Source organism: Peromyscus leucopus, chromosome 3 (genome assembly GCF_004664715.2).
Source record: "Peromyscus leucopus breed LL Stock chromosome 3, UCI_PerLeu_2.1, whole genome shotgun sequence".
In the NCBI taxonomy this organism is placed as follows: Eukaryota; Metazoa; Chordata; class Mammalia; order Rodentia; family Cricetidae; genus Peromyscus; species Peromyscus leucopus.
The window spans coordinates 104,177,898-104,203,634 of NC_051065.1; the positions used below are offsets into that span (position 1 = coordinate 104,177,898).

Below are 25,737 nucleotides of genomic sequence, written 5' to 3' on the forward strand. Positions count from 1 at the left end.
ATAAAACAACAACAAAAACCAACCAACCAAATAAACAAACAAAAAACCCAGCTGGGAGGAGGGGTAAATGAAGTTGGAAGGTAGATGAAGGTAATGTGTACTTACCAAGAGTTCATAAGATCACTCTGGGCACATTCCCAAGGGGCTATCTCTGAAAGGACTACACACTGGTATTGCAGGGAAAGGGGGCCAGCTAAAGAAACCTACCCTGACCCTGGAGCCCAGAACCAGTGAAAGAAACAGTTTGGCTCTGATACCAGAGCCATCTCTGTCCCCAACCAACTGACTAGTGAAACCAACCAATCCCTGAGCGCCCTGACCCCGGATCCCAGAACCAGTGAAAGATACACAGCCTGGATCTGGGACCCTAGCCAGTGAAAGAAACACTTTATCCTCAAACCCAGAACCAAAGAAACATGTCCTGACCCCGAAACCACTGCCAAAGAAACATACTTTGTCCCTAGAATCAGAGCTAGTGAACGAAATATGCCCTGGTCTTAGAATTAGAGCCAAAAAGCTAAGAAAGGCCAATGAAAAAAATACAGTTTGACTCTGAAATCAGAGCCATCTCTGCCCCTGACCAATGAAACTAACCAATCCCTAAGCAGAAAAAATTAACCAATCCCTGAAGAGAAAATCTTCTCCCTAGAGAAACTCCACCCCAAGAGATCCTCTATAAACCATCCTGACTGTTCAGTTTCGGGCTGTTCTTTCCCACCCTGGTAGAGGCAGCCACTCTCCTGGACCACCCTGGTAAGGGTGGGACCTTTCCAAACAAATCTCTTTCTCATAAGAGTATTCGGTGTGAAGATCTTCATTCGCCAGCACAGAGAAGAACCTTGCTAGGATGTCCCTTAGGGGACTGAACAGAAAAAAACCTTGTAGAGATGTTCCCTTAGGGGGGCTGAGCAAGGTGGAGCTGAACAAAATAACCTTGCTGGGACATCCCTTAAGGGACTGACTGAGCAAGGCGGAGCAGAAAAAGTAAAAACTTTTCGCCAAAGCTGGAGGAGATTGCTACATTTCTGCAGGGGTTTCCCCGTTAGCAGAGCGAAGCAAAAAAACAACATCTTGGGCAGGAGAAGAAGCAAAGCTCCGCCGAGAAGCCCCCTTAAGTGGAAGCTGAGCAAAGCTCAGCTGCAGCGGCTCTCCAGGAGAGGAGCAAGATTGCTATATCCTGCAGGGAGACCATCCCCCACCGCACCCCAACTCCAGATATCACCTGACTCCCGAACAGTCAGGATACTTTTCCCTCCAGAGCTGAGCAATCCCATTGCAGCTCCAGGTATAGCCTGACTCCCGGAGCAGTCAGGATACCTTTTCCCCAGCGTTCCCAGAGTTGTAACACTAGTTTATAGGTATAAGGACCCTTGGTGAGTTAGGGAACTAAAGAGCCCCATAGTAAAGGTATCCTGAGCAGGAGAACTCAAGGACACCCAGTTTCTCTTTCTAGGTAAAGAGAAGATGAAATTTTTTTTTGGAGGGGGAGCTGACGATCAAACCCAGGGCCTCTACCACTGAGCTAAATCCCCAACCCCAAGAGAAGATGAAATATTTAAAAAGCACAACAAACCTCATGAGAACGTGCAGGGGGCCAGCCAAGATTCTGTGCTGGCCATTCAGAGACCACCACCACTGTGGGATATTTTGATAGCACTCTGACACTCCTGAGACTGCCCAAAAAAGATACTTTTAATCAGGGGGCAGAGCCAGTGACTAGCTGACCAGAATTGGCCATAGAGAAGCCAGCATTTAGATAGAGAAAATGCACAGGAAGGAAAGGGTGGGACTAGAGTTTGAGCTCTCTTGGTTCTGGGAGGGAAGAGACATGCTTTTTGTGGTGTATCCAGCCAAAAAGCAAGGTCAGCTAGTTACAACCCAACCTCTCTGGGCTAGCAGGGTTTTACCCCGGCCTTTGACTTTTGAGTCTTACTGATAAATAGAACTGATACTTCAGCTGCTAAACTGACAGAGAAATACCAGCCCACAGTAGCCAGCCTAGGAGGCAAGGCGCCAAGGGACAGTGCTATGAGGTGGCAGTTGCCAGAGCCAGCAGTTAGTTGGGGCACCACCCACAGCTGGGGAGCTTCCCTGGGTGAACCACCCAGCCCCATCCTCAACAGCCTCAGTTTACCAGAGCCTCTAGGGGTCATCCCACAGAAAGAGCAACAGAAAGTGTTGGAGGGAACCTGACAGTGGTGCCAGTCAACGGAACAGAGAGGAGAGAGACTTTTCCATGTGTTTGCATTTCCACATGGATCCATGCATGCTGGGAGGGGAGACTGGGGTGGTGGATGTCAGAAGAAAGCATGTTTCTCTGGGGGGCTTTCTTGGCATTTGGGTGAACTGTCCTACCAGGACAGGCCCACCACTGTCAGGAGGCACTTTGTGCAGCCCTCTAAGCCAGGACCCCTGCCTCTGGAACAGTTAATTCCAAGTCTCTGCCACCCACACTGCTGAGAACCAGTGCATTGATACCCAGCTCCCTAGAGATGAAGGGAACCTGTCTTGACTTCCCAGCTACCACCTGCCTCAGGCGTCCCTGCAGAGACACAGAGTTTTCTGTAATGCCACATGATGATGGTGCCTTGTGGCTTATGTTTTTACCATGGCCCTCAAAAGTGCCAGTAGCGCAAGCCCACACTTTTGAAAAAACTCCCCCCTAAGACTGTGACAAACCCCAGGAGTTTGCATATGCTAAGCAAACACTCTAGATTGGCTATACTTCCAGTACTACTATATTGTCCTAGCTGGCCTTGAATCTGCCATCCTGCCTCTGCATCCCTGCAATAGTTAGAATTACAGGCCCGTGTCACCGGCCGAGCCTCTATACTACTGCCTTGGCACACGGTATCTTCTCACAGAAGAGAGTAGCTGGAAGCTCTGGGTTCCCTGACAGTTTTCTTGTATTTCTTACTAGTATACGCACAAAACTACTCTCAGAAAAAAGCCATTTCATGGTTTGAGAGTTAAGTCAGGTTACTACGTTCACCCTTCAAAGCTGGTGTTGCATTTTGCAGGTGAGAGGTGGAAGCCCAGACATGAATGACTAGGTGGCAACTAAGATTTGATTCAGGTTTATCTCATTAACTAGAAGCATTGACCTCCTATAAAGCCCAGGAACAAACAAGCCCACAGCTCCTTCACAAGGATGTCTGTTTTGTCCCCCAAGGTTTCACTATGTCTGGAACTCATTATTCAAGCACTAGGCTGCCCTTGAATGCTCCGTATCTCAAGTAAGTGTTCTATCACCAAGCCAAGCCCAGCTCTGCCCTATGTCTTTTTAGATAACTAATAAACCCGTGGATCTCCTAAGGACGGAGGAGGAATATGTCATGACCTATCCATCTAGAGAAGCACCCTAGGTTTCCCAGCTGCAGCCTGGGAAGAAAGGCATCTAGGAAAGAACATGAGACATCACCAGAGGGCCATCCCGCAGCTGGACAGTCCTGGAGACCCACCTGTTTAAGGGCATTCCGAGCAATTGTCTGGAAGGCCTGCTCCACATTGATGGCCTCCTTGGCACTGGTCTCGAAGTAGGGAATGTTGTTTTTGCTGTAGCACCAAGCCTGTGCCCTCTTTGTGGCCACCTACAGGAGGGAGGAGGACACTACTGACATGAACAGTGGACAATGAGTGACTCAGTCCTCCCCAGGACAGGGACACAGGAGAGAACAGATCTGGGAATGAAGATGAGTGTGGCCTATAGACCTGAAGGTCTGGTCACTCTGCCGCCTGCGTGAGGGATCCAAACTATTTTGGACCATGGCCAGACCTTTGTGGCTTTTAGCAGTGTGCAACAGACCAAGCCAATCCCAGGAGGTGGAGAGTGATTTCTCCTGGGTCCATGGCTAAGCTCTGGTACAATTCCATTTCCCCTCACTCATCTTGGTGGACCACGTGCAGAAATGGTAAGTGGCACAGACTTTGCAGGTCTCAGCCCTTAGATCTTTCCTTCCCTCGCCCCAGCCAAGAAACAGAGACAAAATCTGGAAAGGGAAAGAGATGGTCAGAAATAAGCTGAGCTAAAATTAACTATGTTCCAACAGAAATGCTGGGTAGACTCACAGCTGAGTAACACGACTCAAGGCCCACAGCATTCTTCCACTGTGAAGCGAGAAAACCAATTCCTTCCTTTAAGGTACAGAGAGGGAAGGAATAAAGGCTCTGAGAACCAATAGCCTCACATCAAAGCTGGCCAGGGTCAGCTGGGGGACTGGGTGACAAGCACTGCTACCAGCACCTTCCCAAATTACTCTAAGCATGGAAGAGAACCCTCCAAACTCCAAGGTATTAGAGAAGGGGCCTGTGGGGGTAACTTTCATGTTAGCACTTACTTGTCTGTTTTCAAGGTCAATCTTGTTTCCCAACACAACAAAGGGGAAGTTCTCAGGATCCCGGGGACTGGCCTGGATAAGAAACTCGTCTCTCCAGCTGTCAAGGGTTTTGAATGTGTTGGGGGCAGTCACATCAAACACCAGAACACAGCAATCTGCACCTCTGTAGAAGGCCACACCAAGAGACTGGAACCGTTCTTGACCAGCTGTGTCCCATATCTACAAGAAACAAAACACCTGGTCTCCAGGAGATTCTGGGTAGTGTGGATGTGTATGTGTGTGCACACACATTTAGAGGAGGGAGTGACTGACACGAGCTTCCTCTCTTCTCTCAGGTATGTACACAGAAAATGAAGTTACAACCTCAAGACTTAGGTATTCGGTGAACTCCCTAAGGGCTTGATTATTGTGCTTTATTTGAATGCTCTATGTAGCCATGGCAGGCCTTGAACTTGCAATCCTTCTGCCTCAGCTTCCTGGGTGTTGAGAGTACAAGTATGCATTACCACAAGCTTTTCTAGAGGTAGTAGAAATAAAGGAGTACTAATGAAAACAATATTTCTATCAATGGATTTTTAACAATCTTTAATTCTTTAATCAAAAAGTGGTTTTTGTTTTTAATTCAAAACAAAACCAAAATTAATTAAAAATCCTTACAAAAAATATCTGGAGAGATGAGAGCAACAGAGTGGAAGCTAGCAGCAGGTCCCACTGGTTCAGCATAGACCCTGTCCTACAGGGTCATGTTCAACTGAGGTGCAAACAGTATAAGGAATTCAAAGACACAGAGCAGACAAAAACTGAAGAAAAAAACTCAAGTGGAAAACTGAGGCACTACTCCTGGCAAATTTCTAAATTTATCTTAGCTTCAAACTTAAAAAGTACAATTCATTTTTGTCAAGAACAAAAAAATAAAAGACTACAACCCTACGCCAAATGGTCCTTTTTAAATTTTCTAACTGAGTATTTTTGGAAGGTGGTGCTGAGAACAGAACACAGGGCACTGCAGACTCTGACACGCTCTACTGCTCATCTATATAATAGATTCCCAAGTGAAATGTTTTTTCTTATTTCCAAAATTATACCCATATATTTACCTATCCAATGCTCTGATATAATTTTTTGAGGGTGCTACAGAAGGAACACATGGCCTCATGAATGCTAAGTACACATTCTACCACCTGCTAAGTATTAACACTGCTACTGTACTTATTTTTCATGTTTTATTTTGTTTTTTAAGAGTAAACCTATGGCTGGAGAGATGGCTCAGCAGTTAAGAGCACTGGCTGCTCTTCCTGAGTACTCAGGTTTGCTTCCCAGCACCTGGGTGTGATTCCCAGCACCCACGTGGCAACTCCTAACTATCTGTAATTCCAATTCTAGGAGATCTGATGCCTTTCTTGTGGCTCCTGTGGACTCCAGGCAGCAATATGGCGCAGAGACATACATGCACATAAGACACTACCCCATGACACATTTTCCTCACTCCCTAGAAATCAAATGGCTTGAAGAAACGTCTTACACCAATAGTACTCTGCAGTAAATCTCTTTCCCCTTGTCTTTTCTCATATCCAAAGTTAACAGCTAACAGTACCCACGGCCTTATTGTTCTGCACTTTATTCCCTGGCCATCCATCCATCCTCATATGCAGGGTTGCAATGAATACTCTTAAGCCACCTTGACATTACTCCAATCCCTGAAGTCAGGCTTCTAGGCCATTAAGGTTTTTCTGTGACCTGCCACTTGCCACAGGCTGCCATTCTGCCTACTTAACCACAGGCTGCCCGCCAGCATGTGCTCCTGTTCAGTGATTCTTTGGCTTTCCGGAAATCACCTTCTTTAGGTATTTGATTTAATGTGGTCTCATATAATCTTGATCTTTTATGACTTGTTCTTGCTGCACTTTAAATGTCAAAGGTCAAAAACAGCCTCTACTTTACATTTGAACAGTTTTTTTTTTTTTTTGGTTTTTCGAGACAGGGTTTCTCGGTGTAGTTTTGCGCCTGTCCTGGAACTCACTTGGTAGACCAGGCTGGCCTCGAACTCACAAAGATCCGCCTGCCTCTGCCTCCTGAGTGCTGGGATTAAAGGCGTGCGCCACCACCGCCCGGCTCATTTGAACAGTTTTACTTTATGTTTTTCCACCTCACCCAGGCCCTGAAGCCTCTAGCCACTTTGCCTGCAGGTTCCACTCCAGTCCGAGTAGAAGCTGTCCTCAGAGTTCCCAGCAAGGTCCTGTGCCTATGGCTTGTCCCATGGCCTTCTGTGTCTGTGCCAATACCACTGCTTCAGTGATTTCAGCTGGCCAAGTTCCTGAGTGTTCACCAACAGCTGACTCCTAGCTTTTTCCTTAATAGTATCAGAAATACAAATGGTAAAACACAGCCACCACTGCTCTTCACTGGACCTCACAACCCGTAACCCAAATCCTGGTTTCCATACAGTAGGACCCAATGTGGGCCACACCTGAGGATCCAACTAACAAGAGGCCATGACTTTAGTAGGCATTTATGGATTTCCCTTCTTATCATTATTCCTAGACACAGTCTAATAACTGCTTACATGAGATTATTTAAAGTTATACTGGAGGGTATCCTTACATTCTATGTAGACATGACAAATCAATTTTATTATACAATTTATTTCTAATTAAAATTTTTATTATTATTGCCTGCGTGTATGTCTGTGTACCACGTGCATGCCTGGTGTTCAAGGAGGCCAGAAAAGATTATCTGATTCCCTGGGACTAGAGTTACAGGTGGTTGTGTATACCACTGTGCATGCTGGGATTCAAACCTGGGTCCTCTGAAAAAAGCTCTTAAAACATTTCAACATCTCTCCAGCCCACAGTGACCTTGAACTTACTCTGCAGCTAAAGGTGGCCTTAGACTTCTGATCCTTCTGCCTGCAGCTCCCAAGGGCTGGGATTATAGGGAAGCACCACCACATTCAGTTTTATGTTGTGCTGGGGACTGAATCCAGGATCGTCCTAACCACTTTTTTTTTAATTTATTTTTTAATTACACTCATGATATTCATTAATTACACTCATGATATTAATTACACTTGTGGTATTCATTGATTACATTTACAGTATTCATTCAATAATTATATTTATGATATTCATTAATTACATTAATTGTATTGATTTATTACATTCATGATATGTTTTTATACTACTGTCCATTTGTGGGACTTTTCCATCACAAAAACAGAGATTCTGTACTTAGGAAATCATTGCACTATATTTCTTCTCCATCTGGAGATAACGTCTAATCTTTCTGTCTCTACAAATTTGTATATTCTATATATTTCATGTAATACAATTCTATAGTATTTTTTAAATGTAAAAACATTTTATGTACAACTGCAGGAGAAATAATATACAGATAGCTTGAACATAAAGACAGGTTATAATTTAAAAGTCCAGGGTTATTTTAAACAGTAAAATATTTTCTCTGTAGAAAATAGTAAAAATGATAACATTTCCCAATAAGTCCCTTTAAACCAAATAACAGCTGAATTAGACATATATGTATTGGTTAGATTCTTGGGTACAGAAGAAACCCACCTTCATCTGGGTGGGGAAGTGTCTTGGGCAATTCTGAGGAGACACCAAGGGAAGCCACCTATGCTTTCTTTGCTCCACAGTGCTGGGGACAGAGCCAAGGCCTCATGTGTCACAGCAAGCATTCTATCACGGACCGACTTCCTCCTCTAGCTCTATGCCTTTAGGTGTGTTTTATTCTTGTGTGTCTTTATGGTGGGGCACTCATGGAGGCCGGAGGAGAAAGAACCTGTGCTTTCAGTATCCAGAGTTCGAATTCTAAAAACAACCTGCTGCCCAGGCCTTTCAGACAACACCCACTGCTGCTGTGCCTGTGGTGCTACAGAGGGTTAACTGGCAAACTGCACGGCTGCTCCTTCCTTGGCTTCCCCGGCCACACTCTCCTTGGTTCCTCTTTAGTCTTTTGAGAGTGGGTATTACTATGTCATTCATGTACATTTTTTATTTATCCTTCCTGGGAAGTTGGTATTTCTGGATCTCTGAATGGGTGCAATGTCAGTTCTGGGAAATTCTTGGCAAATTTCACTCCCCCCCCCCCCCCACAGGGTTTCTCTGTGTAGCTTTTGGAGCCTGTCCTGGAAATCGCTCTATAGACCAAGCTGGGCTCGAACTCACAGAGAATCACCTGCCTCTTCCTGCAGAGTGCTGGGATTAATGGCATACACCACCATTGCTGCCCAGCGTAATCTCTTATTCCTCCTGAAATTGATTAAAAGTGGGTCTGTGCTGGAAATCATACTTGCTGGGCATGTGTAAAGCCCAGAACAAAATAAAATCAAGCAAGTGGTGGTGACTCATACAGCCTTCCACTCCATTTCCTGCCAGTTTTCTCTGTTGGTCCTTTCTGCTATGTCTAATTTACTGCTAACTGAAATTCCCAAAGTTGTAGAAGTTCTATTAATTTTTCTCTTCAAATCTATATTGCCTATTTAATTTTTTTCTCTGTAGATGCAAGATTATTTTCCTCTATTAAATTCATGCCCCCACACCTAACACTTGGGGGGAAAAGGCAAAAGAATTCTAAGAGTTTGAGGGCAGCCTAGGCTATCTGTAAAAAAAAAAATATATCAATTGGCCTGTATGACCCTGAACTAGCTGGGATTGTAGGCCTGTGAAACCAGACCTGGCTCCTTTTTAAATGTAAAATGTACTCTCTAAGACCAAGGAGGTCACCAATGGGTTCTTTTTTTGTGATTCCTTCTTTTCTATTTATCTTTTACTACAAGCTGAGAAATATGTGGCGCCCACTCCAGACTCTGCCCCATCACTCAAAAGCTACTAACTCATCCTACCCTCTCCTGGACCTTCTGCCCTGGGGGTCTCCACAGTTGTGACCCCCTGGATTGCATTATTGCAGCAGTGTGGCTGGGATCTAAATTCTTAACCTGTGACCACAGAACCCCAGTCCAGCTCCTGCATTTGAGCTAGCACCCATTCTCTCCCACCCCTGCTGCTGCTGTGGAGAGCACTAGCCTAGCCACCCTTCCTACAAGTCACCTGTTATTTCTGGGAGCTCTTGCGCTACCATTTAGTTTCCTGCAATCTCAGGTTCCTTTTGTTTGTTTTTCCAAGACAGGGTCTCACTATGTAGCTCTGGATACACTAAGATGTAGCTTCTTTCACTAAGACTAGGCGGGCCTCATGGAGATCCACAAAAATCTGCCTGCCTCTGCTTCCTAAGTGTTGGGATCAAAGGCATGCACCACTATGCCTAGACAGTCTCAGGTTCTTTTTGAAACCTTGCCCAACCTTTGCAGCTTACTGGGCTTCTATAGTTTCAGTGTCTTTTACTTATTTTGATGTTGTTTTTTCAGTTTTTGAAGTTCTGACTTTTCCATTCCTCATTTTTAATAGCATTTTTTTTTTCCATTCTGGTTTCTATTCCCATTTTTTAAAAAATGACAGTCATTGTGAAGATTTCTTGTGGCATATGATTTCCGCATATGGTCAGGAGCATATCTTCTCACTCCAATTTTAAGTTGTCCCACAAACTAATCTCGGTTTTTGTCAAGAATGATACGAGTTTCTGTTAAATTCTTCAAGATAGAGTCCTGTTCTTTGAAGAGTATAAACTTAGATTCTACACATATGAAGCTGGATCTGGGAAGGCAAACCTTTAATTCCAGCTATTGGGGAGGCTGAGAAGAGATCTGCAAGTTCAAGGTCAGTGCCTGGGAAGCTAAATGATACCTTGTCTCAAGACACTAGTTTAAAAAGATCTTGGGACAGAGGCCAACAGCAGAGATCCTAGGTTCAATCCCAAGTTCTCCATTCCCTAAATACACCCAGAGCAAGCCCCACACAGGTGGACATGTGGACAACGGGGCACTGCCTCAAGCCCATTGCCATGCCTTTGGCCTGTCTCACTGTCGTGTTTTTACATTCTGTCTGAGGCCCGACCATGTGGTGTGGAGTGTGTGTTTCTCAGCTTCAGCTCCCCACATGGTTAAGAAGTAACTTACTTCTCCTGTCCTTTCACAGCTGAAACTTAAAAATCATCCCATCTGTTGTGGGATAATTCTTCTGTACACCGTGAAGATGTGTCTCTGTTTAACCTCCTCCACCTAAGAAACCTTCTGATTGGTTTAATAAAGAGCTAAACAGCCAACAGCTAGGCAAGAGAGGAGAGTCAGGACTAATGGATAGAGATAGGAGCTCTGGGAGGAATCTGAGGTGAGGGGGATTCCCCAGAGACTTGGGGGGGAGGGGGAGACCGACAGTCAGACATACAGTATGAAGAGGTAACAAGCCATGTGGCAGAACGCAGATGAATAGAAATGGGTTAATGCTGTGGATATTGCTCTATATAAATAAAACACTGATGGCCAGTGACCAGGCAGGAAGTAGGTGGCCAGGCAGGAAGTAGGTGGGGCAAGGAGAGAGGAGAATTCTGGGAAGCAGAAGGCTGAGGAGAGATACTGCAGCCACCGCCAGGAGAAGCAGCATGTAAAGACTCTGGTAAGCCACCAGCCACGTGGCAAGGTATAGATTTATAAAAATGGGTTAATTTAAGATAAAAGAACAGTTAGCAAGAAGCCTGCCACAGCCATACAGTTTATAAGTGATATAAGCATCTGAGTGATTATTTTATAAGTGGATTGTGGGACTGTGGGGCTTGGGGAACCTGGAGAGAAGCCCTCCAGCAACAGGTTAATTTAAATTTTAAGAGTTAGTTGGGCCGGGAACTGGTGGCATACACCTTTAATCCCAGCACTCGGGAGGCAGAGGCAGGCAGGTCTTCGTGAGTTACAGGCCAGCCTGGTCTACACAGAGAGAGATCCAGGAAAGGCACAAAGCTACACAGAGAAGCCCTGTCTCGAAAAACAAAAAAAGAGAGTTAGTTGGAAACCAGCATAAACTAAAGCCAAGCTTTCATAATTAAGTCTCCATGTCATTATTTGGGAGCTGGTGATCCAAAGAAAGTCCATCTACACCCATTCCAGTGGCAGGAGCCTCTGAGCCTATCATAGCTTCACTTTCTTTGTTCCTATAATCTGGAAATTTCTTTTCTCAAATTTGTTTTAACTTTCACTCAGGTGTTTTGAAAATCTCCAGATGCCTAAGGGTAGGCTGGGGAAGGCTGACTTACATTAACTCTACCCTAAAATGTGAGCCAATTAAGAGTTCTTACCTTTGTGCTAGGTGTGGTGGCAGCAGCCCATAATCCCAACACTCAGGAGGCAGAGGTAGGAAGATCAAACAATCAAGGCCATCATCCTCTGCTACAGAGTTTGAGACCAGCCTGGACTTATATGAGCCCTGTGGTTCCCCAAGCCCCATAAAAGGCTAAATGAAAGACTATCTTTAAAAAAAGAAAAAAGGACGGGCTGGAGAGATAGATAGCTCAGCGAGTGATTAACAGCACTGCTACTCTTGCAGAAAACCCAGGTTCAATTCCCAATACCCACATGACAAGTTCTCAACTGTCTGTAACTCTAATTCCAGAGGATCCAACACCCTCAAACAGACATATATACAGGTAAAACATCAATTCACATAAATAAATATAAAAAATAAAAATAATAAAATTTAAAAAACAAAATGGGGTCCTAAATGAGGACCTGATTTCTGCTCCTCATCACACATATAAAGCAGACACACTGGAGGAGCATCTCCAATAACAGCAATACACCAGGGGGATGGACGAGAGAGCAGGGATTCCCGAGAGCTCAGAAGGCTAGTCTGGCACATGGAGTGAGAAAGTAAGAACAAAGACCCTGTCTCAAAACAAGGTGGAAGCTGGCTATAATGGTGCACACCTTTAATACTAGCACTCAGGAGGCAGACAGAGGTCAATTATTTCTGAGTTCAAGGCCAGCCTGGTCAATACAGCAAGTTCCAGGTCAGCCAGAGCTACAAAGTGAGATCCTATCTAGGAAGAAAAAAACCCAAAAATTAGGGGGAGAGGATAAGAAGGTAAAGATCAACACCTGAAGTTGTTTTCTAACCTGCACACTCATGACCTGGTACACATGCACTTGCATTCACACACACCAAAAAAATAAAATATGGGGTGTCAGCCCTTAGCTTTAATGTAGAACTCAAAGATCTAATGTGAAATTCAAAGTTAATCTCTTGTCTCTCTAGTTTGATGTTGCTGTACCAACTACCTGAAGGGGCATGATGGACCACCAGAAGACAAGACAAAAATTGGGATTCTTTTTCTAAAAGTGTTTCTCCACAAGAACGTGTGCACACTACACAAAATGCCTCAACAACAAAAAGTGTATAGCCATAAAATGAAGATTTTCAAAAAGTATGTTTCATTGGGACCACTAACACACTTGGGGCATGAAGCTGAGCAGACACATGAAAACAGCAGACTGGCTTAACAGGACTCAACCTTATAAAAAGGATTTAGCTATGTGTGTGTCTGCCTGCACTTGTGCACCAAGTTGCATGCCTAATGCACTTTATATTTGCTGTGAGACGTTAGGAAGCACACAAAGATTTCTGACCTGAAGCACTGACAAAGAGACTAAAAGATAAGCCGAACGGTGGCTCAAGACCTTAATTCCAGCAGAGGCAAGTGCAGCTGTTTGAATGCAAGGCCAACTTAGTCTACAGCATGAGTTCCAGGACAGTCATGGCTGCACAGACAGACAGACCCTACAGCACCAATCTTAAAAGAAAAAGGGGAGGGAGGGGAAAGAGGGGAAGGGAGGGAGAGAGGGAGGGAGGGCCAGGTGATAATGGTGCTCGCCTTTAATCCCAGCACTCAGGAGGCAGAGGCAGGCGGATCTCTGTGAGTTCGAGGCCAGCCTGGTCTCCAAAGCGAGTTCCAGGAAAGGCGCAAAGCTACAGAGACACCCTTTCTCGAAAAACCAAAAAAAAAAAAAAAAAAAAAAAAAAAGAAAAGAAAAGAAAGAAAGAAAGAAAGAAAAATGAAGACATTTTGTCGCTAAATTTAGGGGGAAAAAAAACACCACCACCAAAAACCAGACAACAAATAAACCCAGCTAAATTAAATTTTACAAAAATTCCTAGTTGTCTTGCAATATAAAATTCAAATTTAGAGCTGGCGGTCTAGCTTAGTGTTGGGAACATGTGAACATGTGCACTCAGCAGGCATGAGGCCCCGGACTCCATCCCTACCATGCCTCCAATCAAGTTTAAACTGGTTGTCTTTTATTTTATATAACAACTCTTTGAATGTTACAGTAGGTTTGAGAAACAGGGAAGAAAACAAGCTTCTGTGGAATAATCCTTCTGTACACTGTAAATGACATTGTGATTAGTTTAATAAAGAAGCTGACTGGCCAAGAGCTGGACAGGATAAGATTAGGCAGGAAAAGCAGACTAAGGACACTGGGAAGGAGGGTGGAGTCAGGAGTCACCCGCAAAACACAGAGAAGAAACAGAAGGTGCAAGATGAAAGAGAGGTAAATGCCACGTGGCAGAATCTAGGTTAATATAAATGGGTTAATTTAAGTTGTAAGAGCTAGTTAGTAATAAGCCTGAGCTATTGGCCAAGCATCCATAATTGAGTCTCATGTCGGTTATTTGGGAACTGGCAAGAGGGAAGGAGAAGTCCACCTACAACAGTTAGATGTGAAAAACAACTTATATTCAATAAGCTGTGCCTGCAAGAGGACTCAGCAGGTAAAGTGTTTTCAGTCAATCCCTAGAACACACATAAAGGTAGAAAGAACCAGCCAGCTCCACAAAGTTGTCCCCTGACACACACATAAGGAATACATTTTTAAGAAGATGCAGTAGCAAACAGTCAGGCTAGCAGCTCTGCAGTGGCTTACCTGCATGGTGACAAGTCTGTCATCCACCATCACCTCCTTGGTCAGGAAGTCTGCTCCTATTGTGGCTTTGTACTGGTTACTGAACTTCTTATTCACATACTGGTTCATGAGCGATGTCTTTCCAACACTGAAATTGGAGGAAACCATGAGTCTAAGACAGATAAGGGACTGAAATCAACTTGCACTTGCAACTGAAAAAGCAACCTGTCTGGGCTAGAGAGAGAGTTCAGTTGGTAAAGTGCTTGCCTGACACACAGGCCCTGGGTTTAACCCCCAGTACTGCAATTTGAAAAACAAAACAAAGCAAAGGAACCAGTCTGTCATGACTGAGACCAGGTGTCTCCCTCTCAGCCAAGGGTAGCATCAATAATCACCCTACCATCACATACTAGAAAGTTGGTATTTTCCTGGGATAGTGCAGGGGGAGAGGCTGCCAGGATGGCTCAGCAGGTTTGGGGGTTTGAATAAGAAAGGCCCCCATTAGCTCATATATTTGAATACTTGGTTTTTTGTTGGAGGGATATGTCACTGGGGATGGGCTTTAAGGTTTCAAATGAATCTCTACTCTCTGCCTAGTAGCTGCAAATCATGATCTGAGCTCCTAGCTACTGCTCCAGAGCTAGGCCTGCCTGCTGCCATGCTCCCCAACATGATGGTCACTGACTCGCCCTCTGAAGCTGTAAGCCCCCAGTAAACTCTTTCTTGTGTAAGTTGTCTTTGTCATTGTGTCTCATCACAGCAGTAGAAAAGGAACTAAAACATCAGGGAAAGGCACTGACAAGCCCAACATGACTTCAACCCCCAGGCTTCACTGGTGTGGGGATTCTTGCAAATTATACTGACCTCCACACATGCACCAGGATATGTACAACCCCTACACTTATACAGAAACAAAATGAATACCCCCCCATGTAAAATAAAAAAAAAATGTAATAAAAACAAATACAGGGGGTGTGGTGATATATTGTACATCAAATAAAGCTTGCCTGAGGATCAGAGTACAGAGCCAGCCACTAGATTAAACATAGAGGCCAGGCAGTGGTGGCACACACCTTTAATCCTAGCACTTAGGAGGCAGAGATCTGTTTGGATCTCTGTGAGTTCAAAGCCACCCTGGACTACATGAGATTGAGTCAGTCTAGGAGAGAAACAGGGCCAGGCAGTGGTAGAACACACCTTTAATAATCCCAGTATTTGGGAATCACATGCCTTTGCTACCAGTATTTGGGAAGCACACACGCCTTTAATCACAGCACTAGAAGGAAGTGAAATGGCTGGGTAGAGAAAGGCATATAAGGCGTGAGGAGACAGGAACTAAATAAATAAAGCCTTTCAGCTGAGGACTCAGAGGCTTTCAGTTAGAGGATTCATGGAGATAGGATCTCGCCTTCCATTCAGCCTGAGGATTCGGTAGTAGTGAGAAGTTTCCCTAGTGACTTGTTCCTTTGTCTCTCTGATCTTTCAGCATTTACCCCAATATCTGGCTCCGGGTTATTTTATTGTAAGACCATTTGGGATTTGTGCAACAAGGGGAAGAAGGGATTAGCTCAGTGGCAGAGCCCCTTTGTTTCCAGCACAGCAGTACAATACAAAAACACAAAACAAGAAAGAACCCACAGTACAGATGTTCATCATATACAGAACAGCTTCTAAGTTTCAGTACAGGCAGCTCAAATGGTAGAACCTAGATTTAATTTTTTTTTCCCTTCCAGAAGGCAGGCAGATATATACTCCTAAAACAAAGTTCTATAATAAGATCACTCTATTATTCCAAACCCACCACTGTAATCTCAGGTGTTTAGTGTATTACTCATTGTGATCAAGTAATACCAGGAAGAAGCCACTGACTTAGCTGACACACAGCAGAAAGCATCAGTAGCCAGCTAGAAAAGAATGTTCCTCCAAGCACATGACTGGAATTCAGCACTTGAAAGAGTGAGCTAACAGGATTGGAAGCTTGAGGCTAGACGGGGCTGCATATGAATTCAAGGGTCATCTGAGCCACTTATATTTTGTCTCAAAAATAAAGCCTAAACAAAGCACAATAAAACAGTCTGTGAGATGGCTCAGCAGGTAAAGGTACCTGTTGACAAGCCTGATGACCTCAATTCAATTCCCAGAACTCCTGTAGTGAAAGGAAAAACAACTCTTGCACATTGTCTTCTGACCTCTATCACATGCACACACAGTAATAATAAAATGTTTAAAAAAAAAAAAAAAAAAAAAAAAACAACTCAAAGATGTTCCTCTGAAGGAATTTTTTCACTAAGAAAACACACCAACCAAGTGTTTGGTTAGGTAAGGGTAGGGTCAAGGTAATGCAACCTAAAGACAGAGCTAAAGCATTCCTTGTCCATGGCTTTCCACAAAGAATCAAATACATATTCAGAAGACCTGGACGAACACACGGCCCAAGGCAGCAGTGCTGGGCTGGGTGTAGTTCAATAGCTGACCACTGACTTCACGTTTGAGGCCTTGGCTCCTTCCCCAGTACTGAAGCTCGAGAGAATTCACAGGGGAGAATCGGTAATGGATCCAAGTCCCTGAGACTCCTTTCAGACAAGCTTGGTCAGCACAGATCTAAGGACTAAGACATCTCTGACAACACTGGGCAGGAGACATTAGCCCTACACTCTACCCCACTGGCATACAGCTGCAGGACAAGAAAACACTAGTTCAAGGGTTCCTTAAGCAATTCAAATAGGCCAAATGAGACAGATAAATCCCTGACTCTTAAGGAAAAAAAGGGACTTTAAACTAGAGGAGCATACCACCTGCTTTTTTGCATGTTCTTATTGTCTTCTTTTTCAGAAGCAGGGTCTATGCTGCCTAGGCTGGTTTCAGCCTTCCAGGCTTAAGTAACCTTCCCATCTCAGCCTTCCAAGTAGCTGAGATGACAGGCATGTGCCAACTTACTATTTTATACACAAATCCTCAGTGAAGCAAGGCTGTCATTGAGTCACATAAGAAACTGAGTCTGAAAACTGTAATAGAAAACAACTGGGAGGCAGAGGCAGGCTAATTTCTTGTAAGTTTCAGGCCAGTCTGGTTTACACAATGAATTCCAGGACAGCTAGAACTACAAGATCAGACCCCGTTTAAACTCAACACCCCACAACTAGACAATCTTAATAGCCATTGAAGAATTCATACTTGGTGAGTGGATGATCTAGAAACAAAATACTAGATTCTGGTCCTCTTTCACATATAACTGGTCAGGCACAGAAGGGAGATGTTAATGCACATGCGGGCAGATCCGCATCTGCATAGGCAAGGTATTGGCAATAAGAGATCACGAGACCAGCACTTCCTAGTCTAGCCAGATGGTATAGAAAAGGATTCAGAAAAATGACTATCATTTACTGGGTTCAGACCTCCCCTCCCCCCCCCCGTCCCAAAAAAACCCCAAACTGAAACATATTAAAAGAGACAGCGATATAGCTGTGGTAGAGTGCATGCCTAACATGCTCAAGGCCCTGGGTTGTATTCCACATGAAAACACACACCCATACAGGGACATGCATACACACCCATGCCAAAAACCAAGCAACAAAAATACACACCAAAGGAATTCAAATTTTTACTATATCCCAACAGTAAGGCCCAGAGCAGAATGTGGAACTGTCACTCATGGGAATCAGTGAAGATGAGGCTTCAAGCCCATCTGTGAGCTCGAATTCATGAGAACTACTTACCCAGAATCTCCCAGGATGATGACCTTCAGCAACACTTTCTTCCTAGAGGTCATCCTTTAAGCTGTAGGAAGAAGAATAAGAAAAGCACAGGTGAGCCGAGGAAAGACCAGAGCAGACACTCTCCTGTACTGCCACTCTACTCAGCCAGAAGAGCCCCAGCCTTCACTCAGATTGCCCCTGGATCCTGACGAGGAGAACACATCCTTAGCAGAACCGTGAACCCTTGAGCTAGCCTAGACAGCTGAGCAGGAGCTGCAAGGATGAAGATGTTTCCCCCTCTCTCAAATGCTGAATCCATTCCTCACATCATCAGTTGGGATTAATGTCCCAAACAGAGTCAAGAGTTCCCAAGTGAAGATTTGCCTCACTGCTTAAGCAAGTGAACCACTTTTGTACTTATTATTTTTTATTCTTGGTTTTTCAAGACAAGGTTTCTCTGGTTGGCCTGGAACTCAATCCATAGACCAGGCTGGCCTCAAACTCCCTTGTGTTGGGATTAAAAGCCTACATCATGACACCTGGATAGGAACCACTTTATTCAAGCAGCACTGGTACTAGCTAGTTTTATGTCAACTTGACACAAGCTAGAGTCATCAGAGAGGAGGGAACCTCAATTGAGAAAATGCTTCCATAAGATCAGGCTGTAGGCAGGTCTGTAGGCCATTTTCTTAATTAGTGATTGATGTGGGAGAGCCCAGCCCATTGTGTGTGGTGCCAACCCTGGGCTGGTGGCCCTGGGTTCTATACGAAAGCAGGCTGAGCAAGCCATGAGGAGCAATCCAGTAAATAGCAATCTTCTATGGCTTCTGCATCAGCTTGTGCCTCCAAGTTCCCATCTGGTTTGAGTTCCTGCTTTGGGTTCCCTCAATGAACTATGAATTGAGATATATAAGCAAAAAAAAAAAAATAAAAAATAAACCCTGGGCCGGGCGGTGGTGGCACACGCCTTTAATCCCAGCACTCGGGAGGCAGAGGCAGGCGGATCTTTGTGAGTTCGAGGCCAGCCTGGTCTATACAGCGAGATCCAGGAAAGGCGCAAAGCTACACAGAGAAACCCTGTCTCGAAAAACCAATAAATAAATAAATAAATAAATAAATAAATAAATAAACAAATAAATAAATAAAAATAAATAAACCCTTTCTTCCCCAAGGTGCTTTTGGTCGTGGCATTTCATCACAGGAATTGTAACCTAACTAAGACACACCACCGGAGTGGAACAGAATATTTGTTTAATTATATAAAGAAGTGCTGTATTTGTTTGTATTGCAGAATAATTGTTTAACTATGTAAAGATGTGTTGCTGTTTTATCTTATCTGCCTAAGGAACCTGATTGGTCTAATAAAAAGCTGAACTGCCAATAGCTAGGCAGAGGAGGGATAGGCGTGACTGGTGGGGGGGTGGGGGGAGCACCCAGCCAGACACAGAGGAAACAGGAAAGCAAGATGGACAGTACGTATGAGGTAAACGAGTCTCAGGGCAGCACAAGGATTAACAGAAATGGGTTAAGTTTCAAAAAAAAAAAAAAAAGCTAGATAGAAACAAGCCTAAGCTAAGGTTGAGCATTCATAATTAACAGTAAGTCTCTGTCATGATCTGGGGACATGATCTAAGACAGCCCACTATACACCACACTCCTTCCCCCAACTACTGTTTGCTGCTTTTAAGCACTTATACACATCTGTATATATGCAATCTATAGTCTCCCCTTTCTAATGGTCTCCACAAGGACAATTTACTCTCTTTGTGCCTAGTGCCAAGTAAAGAATGAGCAAACACAGGGTTAGTTAGCAGATGAACAATACCTGGCAGTGCAACTCTGGGGCCTTTGCTTCCCCTGCCCATACAATGTACAAAATGCTTAACCTCACCAGCACTTGCCAAACCGTCATCAATTCACAAAAAAAGGGCTCCGCAGTTAGTGACTTACCAGAAAATGAGTAGGTTTCAAACTACTACTTGCTAGTTGAGTACTGTATGTACTCATGAACTAATGGAAAGCTATTTGCTGTGACAAAAACGGAGACCCTCTTAAAATGATTTACTCTAGATCACAGTTTCAAAGGCATTAGGGCAGTTGCCAAGACTGTGGTTCCACAGGGAGGTAGAACATCATGGCAGGGAGGGTGTGGAGTGAAACGAGACCTCATGATGCCCAGAAAGTATACAGCAAGTAAGTCTGTACCACTAGGTCTCCTCCTTGTCCTTTATTTCATAAGCTACCCTCCAACCCTGCGCCAAGGTATGGAACAGTACCACCCACATTCAAAGAATGCCTCCTGACTTAATTGTCTATTGGGTCAGTGAGATGGCTCAGCAGGTAAAGGGACTTGCCTCCAAGCCTAATGACCAGAGTTCAATCCCCGGTCCTTCAGGTTGGAAAGAGAGAACCAACTCCTGAAAGCTGTCCTCTGACCTCCATATGTATGCTGGGACATGCACACACACACATACACAAAATAAAATAAATGTAATAATGCCATCATAGAGACACCCAAAGATAAGCCTTATACATCTCCTAAGTGCCTTTCAATCAAATGAAGTTGGTAATCAAGATCAATCATCAGCTAGGCAGTGGTGGCACATCCCTTTAATCAGAGGCAGGCAGATCTTTGTGAAATGGAGGCCAGCCTGGTCTACAGAGTTGAGTTCCAAGATAGCTAAGGCTACAAGAGAACCGCTGTCTTGGGGGTGGGGGGAGCAACCATCAGAGAAGGTCTGGCTAGTCTCACTACCCAAACCCCATGCTCATGGCTTGCTCTATGAAGACAGCACCTCTTAAGCTCAGTTGCGCTGGTCAGAAAAAAATGGGCCAGTGCTGGGTACAGGCTGTGTAAGAGAGCTGAAGCCTCCTGTCATACCCTAAACCATACATTCTTTACGGAGCCTTACTTATTCCTCCCCATCCCGGGGTGACTAAGCAAGGTTACAGTCTCATTTAAGGTCTAGAATCACTTTTGGAGATGGAGATTACACTATGCCAGCGGGCAAGTTTTGAATCTAAGGGGCAGAGTTAAGAAAGAGATTAAAAAGAGAGGTTTTGCAAAGATTTCCTTTCTTTTATTTGGGCGGCGGTGTGTGTGTGTGTGTGTGTGTGTGTGTGTGTGTGTGTGTGTGTGTGTGTATGTGTGTCTTTAGACAGTGTCTTACCATGTAGCTCTGGCTGTCCTGGAACTCACTATGTTGAACTCACAAGAGACCCACAGCCTGTCTCTGCCTCCTGAGTGCTGGCTGGAGAGACGCCATCCTGCCGTCCAGGGAGCAGCATGTAATGGCACACAGGTAAAGCCACAGAATATGTGGCGACATATAGATTTATAGAAATGGGCTGAGTTTAGTTATAAGAGCTAGCTAGCAAGAAGCTTGAGCCATAGGCCATAGCCATACAGTTCATAATTAATATAAGCCTCTGTATGTTTATTTGGGTCTGAGCAGCTGCAACACAGGAAACCTTCCAGCTACAGGTGTGTGCCACATGTCCTGGTCATAGCTTGATTTCTTAACAGCCTCTCTGAGTATCAGAAAGGAAGAACTACACTCAGGCTCTGCTCATGCATACTGACCCCTGTTTCCTTCCCACTGTGTCTCTACTCACAGGCAGTGCCACAAAGCACCTAACATGCCTACTCTGCAGCAGCGAAGGGAGACAACCTGAGTCACTTTCTTATCTGCAAACTGTGGAAACTGCAGAGGAATGCTGTCCCAAAGCCACCAAATTACCACAACAGCAAACAGTGTCTCCAGCATTCAATTTTCTTATATTGATTCTTCTATGTTGTTGATATATGAAAAATGTGGAAGGAGAAATGTAAGGAATGTCTCTGGAACTAAGGATGCTGTTTTATGGTAAGAGGATCTGTCTAGCCCATACAAAGGCCCTAGGGCTTTATCCTCAGCACCTAAAGGAGAGGGAGAGAGGCAAGGAAGGGGAGAGGGAGAGAAGAGAGAGAAAAATATTTCTGAATTCTTTCTGTCTGTGGGATAATTTTCCTTGAGAGGCAGCAAGAGCTGGAGAAGGATTCAGAGATGGAGAGATCTTCCATTCAGACTCACCCAGTTTCCACATGCCACCAACAGGCATCAGTGGGCATTAACAGTGGGAGTTCTTTCAAGAATTCGTTCAGCATTTGGTTTAGGCCCAAAAGACATGAAAGTCCCTCATGGCAGAGCACACTTATACATTAAAGGAAAAAGTTCCCTTCCCCCATGAAGGACACACACAGCACACGTTGCTGGGTCCCAGCATAACTTACTAACCAGGGTATATTTTGCTTTTTACCAACGAAGCTCAGGAGGCACAGGTGATACCAGCCTTTATTGGCTCCCGGAAAAGCATCGAGCATGTACTATCTAAAGAGATGTTTTAAGTGAAAACTTGTTATGGTTTTGATAGGGGAAAGAGAAAATATAAATATGAATTTGGATTTTTAATTCTGAGGAGCTAATGACAGAAGACTTCAACAGCAGCATCAGTTAATTCCAAGCACTGCTAGGGAGTTGTGCGGTAGCAGAAGCAACTGGACCCAGGATTCCTTGATAGATCACTATTAAGAAGCCAAGTAGAGCAGGGCATAGTGGCACATGCCTTTAACCCTAGCACTTGGGAGGCAAAGGTGGGCAAATCTCTGTGAATTCAAGGCCAGCCTAGTCTACATAATAAGTTCTAGGACAGCCAGAGCTCCACAGTGAGACCCTGCCTCAATATTAAAAAACACCAAACAAACAAAAAAACAAGTGATTAAAGGGTAACCTCAACAGCACATCCTCTTCTGGCATGCAGGCATACTTGCAGACAGAGCACTCATATACAAAATACATGCATAATTTTTTAAATAAAATAAAGAATTTATGTCTACCACCTGGTTTGGGAAGTATGATGGTGAAGATTACTTGGGGACAGATGTCAGCTGGTCCTTGGGGAGCAGGAATAACAATGGCCACTTTGAATAATAACCTAAGGGTTAAGAAAACCCAGGTAAGGGCTGGAGAGATGGCTCAGAGGTTAAAAGCACTGACTGCTCTTCCAGAGGTCCTGAGTTCAATTCCCAGAAACCACATGGTGGCTCACAACCATCTGTAATGAGATCTGGTGCCCTCTTCTGTATACATAATAAATAAAATCTTTAAAAAAAAAAGAAAAGAAAAGAAAATCCAGGTAAGGCTACTTCCTCATGCTTGCAGGAGGTGGGGCAAGGAAGGGGGACAGTGTCAGAGGTGCCATTACACAGAGGAGTAAGTAAGGAGACACTAAACAATTATCAAACACAAAAAGTGGCACTAGACTACAGGCAGAAATCACACCAAACACAGACATAAAATACTGGGGGATGGGAATGAGACACCAAACAAAACAATGTAGGAAAATGTTCTAATGAACTCTGTTACTCTGTATACTAACTGTATGTTCACATGTAGACTAAAAATCAAGCTATGCTGAAGGCAGTTATGACAGCTTCAAGAACTGATTCCTATAGAAGAACCAGGTGAGCCTGGTTTCTACTTTAGAGTAGAAAAAGATAACAATAAGTCTTTCAGGCAGAGAGAACAGCATGTTGATAGATCTCATCAGAGAAAGAAACAAAAATCAAGCAGCCCATTAACACATCCTATGGGGCCTTGCAGGCCACGAGAAAGTCCTGAAACCACAGTCTAGAGATGCTTACCCCATGAAGGCCCAATGCTGGGGAAGGCTGAAGCTATTGACATAAGAGGTGATAACACTAGAATAAGGGGAGGCTAGGAGGAAACAGCATCCAGGAACAAGAGAGTTGGACGGTAACCCTGACTGACAGGAAGAGCACAAGAAGTGTAGGGCTCTGCTGGCAGGACCGTTTGGTGGTTAAAAATGGGATGATCATGAGTTTGAAGCTAGCCTGGGTACATGGTGAGGTCAAGGGTGCCTAAGCTGTATTATGAAAGCCTGTCTCCAAAAAGGGATAATGTGATTATTTGGGATTTAAGTTTCACCCAAAGGAATGCTTGTTTGTGTTGGGGTTTTACCACCTTATGCTAAGCTGGAAACACCAGCATTCCTCAAACACACAGTTCAATATACAAGAAAACTGATGGAAAGAGCTGCCTTCTAGAGGCTCGCTACCTGGGAAGTCAAATGATACCATCAAGACACAGGCAGCACAAACAGAACACGGCAAAGGCGGGGACATGCCAGCAGGGACAGACAGACTCAACACTGGGTGTGCAATTCTTGAGAAGAAGCACTCCTTCCTTGGCGCTGTCAGAAATGAGTTCGGGAAGCTCAGTGGGTAAATGCAGTGCAGCTGTGGTGACCTGCGTACAAATCCTCAGAGCCACATGAAGCGAAATGTGGTAGCTAGTACATATCTGTGATCCCACTGTCCCATGGTGAGATGGGAGGCAGAGACAGGAGAATCCCTGAATGTTCTTAGATAGGCTACCCTGACCTGTGCAAACCGAGACTATGATCAACACCCAGATTGTCCTCTGACCTCTCTATACATACATCATAATTTTAAAGGGGGCAGGCGCTTCAAGACATTTTACTGGTTAATCCATCTCAAGTATGGGGAAAGTTCCCAGAAAGGACAGAAGGAAAAAGAAAAATATAAAGAAAAAAGGACACAAAGCTACACAGAGAAACCCCTGTCTCAAAAAAACAAAAAAAAAAAAAAAAAAAAAAAAAAAAAAGAGAGAGAGAGAAAAGAAAAAAGGAGCAGGGGTCTGGAATGAAAACAAGACTAAGGGTGAGATCCTGAAAGCTGATTGCCAGGAGGGTAAAGGAGACAGCTGAGAGGTGGAGAAGAGCTCGGGGATGTAGGTTCATCAAAGCTGGCAACAAACCATGGCATAGGAACATGACCATGTTGAGAGGAAGTTAAACCTCACAACTCCCTTCTCAACTAAGCCTCACTCCAAACCCCCAATATCTACTGTCAAGTAAGTAAGCTCACACACCTCCCCAGTCCCACTCACTATGTACCCTGAAGCAGACTTGCTCTCCTGAGAGAAGTGATGCTCTGGACACCAAGCCACTCTACCTTCTATCATGTTGGACTCATGACCACCTTGAGTGGCAGGCCAGGAAAAAGGGGAGGGCACACACTATCCTAAAGTAATTCTTTCTTTCACGCTAACTTTTCAAGCCTAGCAGTGGTGGGGGGGAAGAAAGCTAGGTTAACACTGTGGATAGTGTACAGTCCTGCACAGAACCTTCTTCCTTTAGACACACATTTTTAGGTGGCTGCCCTGAGTGTTTCCAGCTCTACTAAGGACTGTGATGCTGTTTACTCTTATTCAAATGAAGATCTTAAGTCTATTAGTCATCATGAGAAAAAGGCTGGGTGATAAGTCTGGACAAGAAAAAAAGTGTCTGAAGCAGCAAGATAATATTAATAACTGCTCCTTGTGCTCTCCCTTAAAAAGCAGAACCAATTTTATTTTTGGAGATGCTAGTGCTCAAAATATGCTAACAGGATCTCATACATGCTAAGCAATTACTCCACCAGTGACTAAATGCCTCAGGTGGAAATACTACTTCTTTTTGCTCAGTGGCCCATGATCCTTAAAGGGCTGACTGAAGAAGAAGAAAGCAAAATCTAGGAAGATTACATGAGATCTAAACACTATCTGGCAACTCCCCTGCCCGCCCCATCAAATTGCAATGAATTCTGTTCATGGTTCTCTATCTTATTGCCATGATGGAGAGCAGAGGCAAGCTGGCGTGCAGTTACTAGACAAAAGAACTAAGTGTCAGAAGGCTTTTGCTGTTAATTTCCACAAGTCAGTCTTGGTGCCCTTAAACACTACTATCCCTTTGTGTTGGCCTAAGGAGCTTGTGTGGTGCTATCCAGAGGTAATCTGTGACATGCTGCTTGTAAGGTAATGGTAAGGGAGCAGGAAGGCAG

General features: G+C 44.3%; 1 protein-coding gene across 1 annotated transcript in view; it reads right to left on the reverse strand.

Annotated features, from left to right (window-relative positions):
* Rab7a (RAB7A, member RAS oncogene family) overlaps window positions 1-25,737 on the reverse strand; it is a 59,766-nt gene that overhangs the window by 4,011 nt on the left and 30,018 nt on the right. Inside the window, exons 2-5 of the mRNA XM_028854140.2 lie at window positions 17,856-17,916; window positions 14,161-14,287; window positions 4,338-4,556; window positions 3,462-3,590 (exon numbers count right to left, since the gene is read on the reverse strand). Of these exons, the coding sequence (XP_028709973.1) occupies window positions 3,462-3,590; window positions 4,338-4,556; window positions 14,161-14,287; window positions 17,856-17,908 (528 nt within the window). The 5' untranslated portion in view covers window positions 17,909-17,916. The remainder of the gene's footprint in view (window positions 1-3,461; window positions 3,591-4,337; window positions 4,557-14,160; window positions 14,288-17,855; window positions 17,917-25,737) is intronic.